Source organism: Orycteropus afer, unplaced genomic scaffold (genome assembly GCF_000298275.1).
Source record: "Orycteropus afer afer isolate SDZICR_OR568_19922 unplaced genomic scaffold, OryAfe1.0 scaffold00049, whole genome shotgun sequence".
In the NCBI taxonomy this organism is placed as follows: Eukaryota; Metazoa; Chordata; class Mammalia; order Tubulidentata; family Orycteropodidae; genus Orycteropus; species Orycteropus afer.
Window position 1 is genome coordinate 901,257 of NW_006921636.1, and position 9,881 is coordinate 911,137.

The following is a 9,881-nucleotide window of genomic DNA, read 5'->3' on the forward strand; positions in this document are numbered from 1 at the left end:
ATAATGTTTGTTTCCCCAACTCTCAACTTTCCTAAACAGCAAGTTCCTTGAGGATAAGAGATACTGCAATAAAAGCAGAATAAATGATAGCCATCTAAGCATCGGTGCTAGGAGTAGAGTGAGGCCAGTAATAGCCATTAAGTGAGTCTTCGCTGTGTCAGGCACTGTGTCAAGCCCTTTACCAGGATTATCTATTAGGTGAGTATTAGCTAATACCCATTGTCGTCAGAGTAGACTTTTGTCTCATAGCGACCCTGCAGGGCAGAAGAGAACTGCCCCATAGGGTTTCCAAGGCTGTAATCTTTAGGGAAGCAAAACCCAAACCAATCCTACTACAGGCCAGTCAGTTTTGACTCAAAGTGCCCTAGTGAACAGAGTAGTACTGCCCTGTAGGGTTTTCAAGGTTGACTCAATGGCACATAACAACAACAACAACAGTCTTTATGAGGGAGCTCTGATGGTGTAGTGCCTAAGGCATTTGACTGCTGGCCAGAAGGCTGACCACACCTTTCTCCCACACAGCAGCTGGTGTGGTGCGTTTGAACTGCTGACCTTTCAGTTAGCAGCCCAAGGGCTTACCCACCGTGCCTCCAGGGCTCCTGGTTATTATCAGTCTTCCCATTTTATAGAAGAAATGGAGGCTTAAAAATGTTAACTAACTCACCGGAAGCCACAGAACCTGGTCACTGCACTGGCATTTTAAGGCAGTCTCAGGTCAGAGCCTATGCTGTGAAAACATTGCTCAGTGATGGGCTCATTCATTCACTCTTTCATCCAACAAAGCTTCATCGAGTGTCATTCTGTGCTGGTCACTGCTCTGGGCACTGGGGTACAGCTGTGATAAAGACCGAGCAATCCCACACTACAGAGGATATAAACATAAGCTTATTGTTGCTGTGCGTGGTGGTGAGAAGTCCATGGAGAACAGAGGGAAGGGATATGGGGGAGAGGAGGAAAAGAAACACACGTGGGTGATCTGGGAGGCACTTGAGGGAAAGTGAAGGAGGTAGGCAGGGGTGCATGACAAGATAGCTGAGGAGAGCCTCCCAAGCACAGGGAACAACAGGGAAAAAGGAGATGTGGCCAGAGGACACATAAGGCCTCCTAGAAGGTTGTAAAGGAGTCCTGGTGGCACAACGGGTTAAGTGCACAGCTTCAAGGTTGGTGGATGGAACCCGCCCAGCGGCTTGGGAGGAGAAAGCCCTGGTGATCTGCTCCTGTAAAAAAGACAGCCTAGAAAACCCTGTGGGGAAGTTCTACTCTAAGGCTGCTCTGAATTATATGGATCATGGGTGAGGTTGCAGGAGCCAGGTGGCACGATTCGTCTTCCATTTCCCAAGGGTCACTTAGGCTGCTGCATTGAGAATGGACGGAAGGACACGAGGGTGGCAGGTGAGGCGCTCGCTGCGACATCACAGGGGAGAAATCCTGGGGATGTGAACCGATGGTAGCAGTGGGTGTGTGAGAGGATCAGGTTCTAAATAGGTTTCAAAGATAGAGCCCACAGACTCCTGATGGATTGGTTGTGGCGGGAGGGAGAGATAAGAGGAGAGGAGAGGAGAGGGATGACACCAAGGCTTGACGGATTGACTTCTACCTCAGCAACCAAAATGGGAGTCCTCTCTCTAGTGGCTGAGGAGTACGGAACTCTAGAAAAGCAGGCTTGGGGGAAATGATCAAGGGCTTGAACATGTTATGTTCGAGATATGTTAGACATCCAAGTGGAGATGAGGTGTGGGGTAGACATTAGGACCCAGCAGAGTGGAGTTCAGAGAAGAGGTCCATAGACATCAGCAAAAAGATATCATTTAAAGGCAGGTAATTGGGAGGAGTGCGTGCAGATAAAAATGATAGGTGTGAGCTTAAACCCTGGAGGTTGCATTGTGAGCAAGCCATGACAATCATTGATTGGGAAATTCTGCCTTTGCAAATGAACAGTTGTATGATGGCACTGAAGACCCACGGTCCATCAGCTTAGTGACGTGCAGATCACCTGGTTCACCATGCATGTAAGAATACGCTTTTAGTGCCTTTTGTTAATCAGATACTTAAGATAATTACAGATGGCTGCTTTCCTCTCCCAAAACAGTCCCCCAAACAGTAACATTGTGGCTGTTCCTGAACAAATACTGTACCCAGGCCACAGTGAGTGACCTCCATGAACCAGTGGAGATTAAGTTGGCAAATGCTGATTTGAAGATACTGAGGTTTTTGAGTTGTATGAGCTGAACTTCATTTTGCTTTTTAATGTTTAAAGAAAACATAAGTGAATACATACTTGATTGCTTGACTGTCTAAACTGTTTAGGATCTCAACTAAATATTTACCCTTGACACATTGGAATGGGCATGGTCTTAGAATGTTTCTTGTCCCATGGAAGCAATACTCACATTTAGTAGTCCTTTGTAAAAGCTCCCTGCAACAAAACCATTTAGAGCTACAGAATCATTTAGGCCTTCAGACATTCCTAAATAAGCAGTTTACTGAGAATTTTCAGTTTGAATTCACACACCTCCACACGAGAAAGACCTGGCAATCCACTTCCATGAATATTACAGCCAAGAAAACCATCCAGGGCAGCTTCACTCTGTCCTGTAGGGTTGCTATGAGTTGAAATTGACTCAGTCAATGGCAGTGGGCTTGGTTTTGTAAAACAGTTTTCATAGGCGCAGGGGGGCACAGTGGTTAAGCGCTCGACTGCTAACTAAAATATGGGCCATTTGACTCCACCCAAAAAACTAAACCCACTGCCACCAAGCTGATTCCGACTCATAGGTTTGCTACGAGTGTGTAAAGATTACAACCTTAGAAACCCTATAGGACAGTTCTACTCTGTCCCACAGTGTCATGATGAGTGGGAACCGACTCAGTGCAGGGGTTTTGGTTTTGGTTTAAATCATTCATTGAACCTATTACAAAACTCAGGCTGAGAAAGGTCAAGCAAGCATCATAGGGCTAATGAGTAATATAAGCACACTGTCTTCTCTTCTTTTTCCAAATCTGAGGGGGCATGCCTTGGCATAACAGCTGCTTGCCGTGAAATGCTGTTTTCTTGTTTAATTATAAACCCTCCCCAACACAGTTCTAATCCACAGACGCTTGGCTAGCTTCCATTAATAAAACCACTAAGTCACACTGTCACATTTGTTCTGAAAGAGGCTTACCAATAACTAGGTCAGGCAATCCAAGTCACTCAATGCATGTTTCCTAGATGCCTCTGTGCCAGACACTGGGCTCACTCTCTCTGAGATTCACATATTCTCAGAACATACATGCTACATGGTGTCCTGGGCCATGCAGCCTAGATTAATTCCTCACTGTGGCCAGAGGGTCCCTGAGCCACTCCCCTGAAGCATGCTTCACCATGACTTGCAGGCTCCACTGAAACTAGTTGGCTCTGCATTCTAACGCCAATATAATCAGCTTCCTCCAGAAGTTATATCACAAGAAAATTGTAAAATATTAAGTGGTGATAAAAACCAATGTTAACAAATAAGACCAGATTTCTCTGATGGTGTGTTTGACCTTTTCTCTCCATGAGTAATAACAGTCGTTCAGTGGGCATTCTGAAATCTCTCTGAGGGTTAGCACAGACAAAATGAATGAATCCTGAGAAAGTCTACTGATCCCTGGCATCCAAAATACAGTGAAATATAATACACAAGCAGACTAAAATGTATTTATTCTCCTTCTGCTTTAGATATCTGCCCATAAACACTGGTGCCAACATAGGATTACATAGTGTCAGAGGGAAGCATACGGACAAAATTCATCTTAATTACCATAAACTAGAAAGTTATGGTAACTAGTCCTTCAAATAAATTGCCATGTGTCATAATTTGGCATAAACTCCACTCCTTATGAATAATTCACCTGTTTGCATTAATAATGCATTCCTCTTCCTATTGGAATGCTCCTGACACAGAATGGATGTCTCTTGCCAATTTCCTCCATTGAGATGATCGAGTAAACCTAAAATTAATTTTTGTTTATGGTTCCTTTACAATCCTAACACTTGGTCGGCCCAGATGGTTATCAAATATATAACATTCCTTTTATGTCTGTCCTTTTGCATGGAGTCACTTAGGTAAGGAGCCAACCATAGCTGCTCTTGCATTTGCATGGCACAAAGGAAATTCAAGGAAACTTACACAGCCGGTGGGATTGGTTAATTCTGTCCCACTGCTCTCTAGTTATATATATTTATATACTCACAGTAATGTGGGCATAATTGCTAAAACGTGGTAACCAGCAGGGGGAAAAGAAAAAAGAAAAAGACCAAAACAAACAGGTGAGAGTTTTATGATAATTACGGGTGTTTCTCATCACCCACCCTACCACAGTTCCCACCCTAGCTCAGTTTACTGCTGAGAAATTTCCTTTCCATCTTCAGTGCAGTTGGCAGACACATAAAAAAAATCCAAAGAGCAAGTAAGAGGAGGTTGTCAAATGACATATATTTGTAGGGAAATCTATTCAACCCATCGCTCAGCACTCAGCGGTCATTCCACAGTATTACTGAGATTGTAATTATTTTGAGCATTACTTAAGTAACTTTCTTTCTCCCCCTCCCCTGCCCCCAATACATACATTCAACAAAAACAGCAGCAAGAATACTTGAGACAGGCAAAGAGAAATGAGGTAGTTTGAAATTTAAAAAAAAAAAGAAAAAAAAATTCCAATGTCTTCCCCCTCCTCCAAGAATTCTTTCATCCTCCCTCAAGCCCAGAGTGGGGGTAAGTGGGTTCTTTCCTGAGCCCCCAATGAAGAAAGGAGCGGGAGCTTTAAAGGAGGTGGCATCCCGGTGCCAACGGTTGTCCATTCCTGACTCATCCCAGATTCATTCATTCCTTCTCTCAGTGCGTATTTCCGGAGCGCTTGCTCCCTACATGCATGACGCTCTGCTCTGAAGCATCTTCCAATGGGCTCCCGTGTGTACTCCAGCACCACAGAGCCACCACCCAGGTGAAAGACAAGGGAAAAGTCACATTCAGGTGTGCACAACCCAAGTTGGCCCTGGTCAGAGGCCAGCCCATCGCCTTCTCCAACACCTGAGACTGATATGCGCCACTATTCAGGACTGGGTGTCCAAAGGGAGCTTTCACCTGGCAGAAACCTGCTCCTGGGGTCACAGGGTCACTGACCTTGGTCACACTGGCTGCATCCGCCCTTTTTCAAGGGCTCCATCCTCTGGGAAAGTTAAGTTGGCAGGGAGTGTGGAAAGAGAGGGGCGAGGGGGCATGGTGCGGGTTCTGCACCCCAGCCCCGGACTCTGGGCGCCAACTCCCATGGCTACCGGGAAATATTTATTTCCAGTAGGATGGTCTCCAGTGGCTACTGCGGCCGAGCACGAGGCCACCTTCAGAAAGCCAAGTCATCGAGGAGATAAAGATAGATCCGTTACATGCCTAGACGCTGGCCCTACAGAGGCAGTCCCAGGGGAGGTGGCTTTCGGCTGAGAAAGCCACAGCGCAATCTACCAGCTCCCGGCCGGGGTCGCTGCCACCCTCCGGCGCCGCCGGCGCCAAGCAGAAGAAAGGAGGATCGGTACTCACCCCGAGGCGTCTGCTCCGGATCCTCACGTACCCCTGCTTCACTATGTCATTAAAATTGGAAGCCATCCCGGACAGCCGGTGACCTCCGCGGTTACCCAGGCGCACGAACCCTATTTCCAAAGTGGCTCTGGGGGGGGGGGGTGAGGGGCAGAACCAAGAGGAGGAGTAGGGGGAGAAAGTTGCCGGGGCGCAGCTGCTTCGGCGACCGCTCTGCCGGCTTTAGAAGGCGTGCATCACTTTGTCTGCCCCCGAAGCTGGAAGTGGGCGGCTGGCTAGGAGCCACTTTGGGGGCGCGCGGCGCGGGGAGGCGAGGCTGGGGCGCCCGCGTCAGCTGACTCGCCAGCCAGCCCGCCGGGAGGAGGAGCGGCGGCGGCTGAGCGATCCAGCCCTGCCTCTTCCCAGGGCCGAGGAGGAGGAGGAGGAGAAGGAAGGAGGAAGGGGGCGCGGCGAAGGAGGAGCCACGCGGGTCCCTGCGCCCGGCGTGGCCTCCCGCGAGCAGACAGCCCTGGCTGCGTGCACACCCCCTCTCCCGCCCACCTGCCCCCACAGTTTCCCCTTCCGATCCCGGAGCGTGCCCCAGCCCACCCCCGCACCCAGGTGACAGCCAGCCCAGACAGCGCTCCTTCTCTTCTCGCTCGGGTGACTTATTTTCCAAGCCAAAACCAAAGTCACTGCCGTCGAGTCGGATCCGACTCATAGCGACCCCTCCTTGCGTTTCCGAGGCGGTAGCACTAGGAAAGTAGATCGCCCAACCTTCCGTCCCAGAAGTGGCTGGTGGCTTTGAACCGCTAAGCTTCTGGTTAACAGTCAAAAGCCTTTTCACTTTTTGCAGTCACCGCCTACTCCGCTTCTCCCTTCAGTTCCCATCCCTTACCTGAGAAGGGCTGGTTTTTACCTCCGTTGTACGTGTGTCTAGGGAGGTGGCTGTTGCAATGGTTTGCCTTGACCTTGATGTATGAGAAAGGGGTGTTGTCTGACCTGAGCTGAGAGTTTCTTCAGGTTGCCTTGGCCTGCCGGACTCATCCCTCTGTGATGCCATTTTCCACCGTTTTCTGGTTTGAGCCTGTTTTTCCTGCTGGAATGTTAAGTTTTCCAAGGGCTAAGACCTGGCCTTAGAATAGTTGCTCAATGAATCCTTGTTGTTGTTGTTGTTATGTGCCGTCGAGTCACACCTGACTCATAGCGACCCCTCCTTGGGTTTCCGAGGCAGTATCACTACGGAAGTAGGATTGCCCAACCTTCCTTCCGAGGAGTGGCTGGTGGGTCTGAACCACCAGCCGTCTGGTTAGCAGGCAACTGTCTTAGCCACTATGCTACCAGAGCTCCTCAATGAATCCTTAGTAGTTCTTAAAGTGGCCACTAGATGTTAAGTGCTGTTCTAAGCCCTACCAGCTCTGGTGGTGTAATGTCTAAGGCATTTCACTGCTAACCAGAAGGCTGGCAGTTCAAACCAACCAGACACTCCTCGGAAGGAAGACTGAGCAATCTACTTAGAGATACTGCCTTGGAAACCCAAGGAGGGGTCGCTGTGAGTCAGAAAGGACTTGGCCGTGGTGAGTCTGGTTTTTTAACATGAGTTGGGAGCTCTGGTAGCATAATGGATAAGGCACTTGACTGCTAACCAGAAGGTCAGCAGTTCAAACCCACCAGCTGCTCTGTGGAAGGCAGACTGGCCAATCTACTTCCATAAAGATTGACAGCCTCAGAAACCCAGTGGGGGTCGCTATGAGAAACAACTCCACGGCAGGGAGTTTGTTGTTGTTTTGTTTTGTTTTTAATGAATCAAAGGGAGATCTGGTGGCACAGTGCCTAAGCCATTTGACTGCTATCCAGAAGGTTGGCGGTTCAAACCCACCAGCCACTCTGCAGAAGGAAGATGAGGCAATCCACTTCTATAAAGATTTACTGCCTCTGAAACCCAGTGGGGGTCACTATGAGTCGGCATCAACTCGATGGCAGTGGGTTTGGTTTGGTTTTCAACGACTCAAAGAAGCTCTGGTTGTGTAGTTGTTAAGGCATCAGGCTGCTAGCTAATATGTTGATGGTCTGAGCCCACCAGCTACTCTGCTTCCGTAAAGGTTTACAGCCCTGGAAACCCAGCAGAGGTCACTATGAGTCAGAATCAACTCGAAGCCAGTGAGTTTGGCTTTCTTTGGCTTATATGATCAAGATGCAATACCACGGCAACAGGTTTATTTTTGGTTTGGTACTTTTGAAGGTTCTGGGTGGAGCAAATGATTTGCACTCGACCGCTAATTGAAAGGTTGATGACTGGAACCCACCCAAAGGTACTGCAGAAGAAAGGCCTGGCAATCTGCTTCCCTTAAGATGACAGCCAAGAGAACCCTGTGGAGCCGTTCTGCTCTGTGACACACGCAGTCACTCGAGTCAGAATCCACACCACAGGTTCTGTTTGGTTTTGGCACTTTATGAAGTAGGTGTCCTCTTATGTAGGAGTCCCTGGGGAGTACAGTTAACACACTGAGCTGCTCACAAAGAGGCTGGGGGTTCGAGCCCATCTGAGGTGACTGAGGAGACAGGCCTGGCATTGTACTTCAGAAAAGTGGGCCGCTGAGAACCCTCCGGAGCCCAGCTGTGCTCTGATGCCCATGAATGGCCCTGAGGGCAGCTCACGGGGTGTTTTCTTGAGGTTTTGTACTTGTTTATGTAAACACCAGGCCTGTCTGTTAGCCTCCATAGTCTGGCAATAAGAGCTGACCTCATAACTATACACAACTGCTGTTGTTAGGTGCTGTCAAGTCTAGTTGGACTCATGGCTGTCCCGTAAGCACAGAGGCGAACTGCTCCATAGGGTTTTCAAACTCTGATCTTTCAGGTTGGGCAATCTACTTCCATAGCGATACTGCCTCAGAAACCCAAGGAGGGGTCACTATGAGTTGGGTCCAACTCGAAGGCAAATAACAACAACAAGCCCCACAGGGTTTCCAAGGCTGTAATCTTTATGCAAGCAAGCAGACCCCCACATCTTTCTCTCATGAAGTGGCTGCTGAGTTAGCAGCTGAGTGCTGTAACCAGTGTGCCACCAGGGATCCTTTGAAACACTGAGTATAAAAAAAGGTTGAAAAACCAGACCAAACTCGCTGCCTTTGAGTCGGATTTGACTCATAACAACCCCTCCTTGGGTTTCCGAGGCAGTATCACTACAGAAGTAGATTGCCCAACCTTCCTTCCAAGGAGTGGCTGGTGGGTTTGAACCATCAGCCTTCTGGTTAGCAGTTAAATGCCTTAAGCACTATGCTACCAGAGCTCCTAAAATAAGGTTGAGGGACTGCTTATTACACTCCCCCACCTGTTGGCTGTACATGCCTGAGTTGATAAGGAACATTAACATTTACTGAGCTTACAGGTTGTGCTGTTGTTGTTGTTGTTGTTATGTGCCGTCGAGTCGGCCCCGACTCATAGCGACCCCTCCTTGGGTTTCCGAGGCAGTATCACTACGGAAGTAGGATTGCCCAACCTTCCTTCCGAGGAGTGGCTGGTGGGTTTGAACCGCCAGCCGTCTGGTTAGCAGGCAAGTGTCTTAGCCACTATGCTACCAGAGCTCCCACTATGCTAATCCTATTAAGGAAATAATGAGGTAGGTAATATTATCCCCATCCTGCAGATGAGGAACCGAACTTGTAAGACTTAATAGACTTGTCCCAGGTGCCAAGCTGGTCACTATCAGAGCTAGGATTGAAGCTTGGTATGTCTGCCCTCAAGTCTGCTGGCAAGCACTGTCCTACTTGGGGAGTCCCTAGGTGATTCAAATGGTTAACACACTCGGCTTCAGTCTTAGCTGTCTGGTGCAGCTGTGACAGAAATGCCACAATGGTTTTAACAAACAGAAATTTATTCTCTCACAGTTAAAAACAAAACAAACTCACTGCCATCAAGTCGGTTCTGACTCATAGAGACCTCTCCTTGGGTTTCCGAGGCAACATCTCTACAGAAGTAGATTGCCCAATCTTCCTTCCAGGAAGTGGCTGGTGGGTTCGAACCGCCAGCCTTCTGGTTTGCAGTCAAATGCCTTAGGCACTATGCCACCAAAACTCTAGAAACCCAAATTCAGGCTCCAGCTCTAGGGGCAAGCTTTCTCTCTGTGTCAGCTCTGGAGAAGGTCCTTGTCTCCTTTCAGCATCTGTGGGCCTGGCATTCCTTGGAGATCTCCATGTGTCTTGGCATGAATCTTCCCTTCAGTCAAGGAGGTTCTCAGCACAGGGACCCTGAGTCCAAAGGATCATTCTGCTTCTGGATCTTCTTTCTTTGTGGTAGTCAGCCCCCACACACACACACATCTTTCCTGGTCTCTTATCTCTCCTTTTG

At 48.6% G+C, this 9,881-nt stretch overlaps 1 protein-coding gene across 1 annotated transcript in view; it reads right to left on the bottom strand.

Annotated features, from left to right (window-relative positions):
* LOC103194880 (docking protein 5) overlaps positions 1–5,621 on the bottom strand; it is a 263,138-nt gene extending 257,517 nt beyond the window's left edge. Inside the window, 1 exon segment of the mRNA XM_007938300.1 lies at positions 5,552–5,621. Coding sequence (XP_007936491.1) covers positions 5,552–5,621 — 70 coding nt within the window.
* Positions 5,622–9,881: the final 4,260 nt, after the last annotated feature.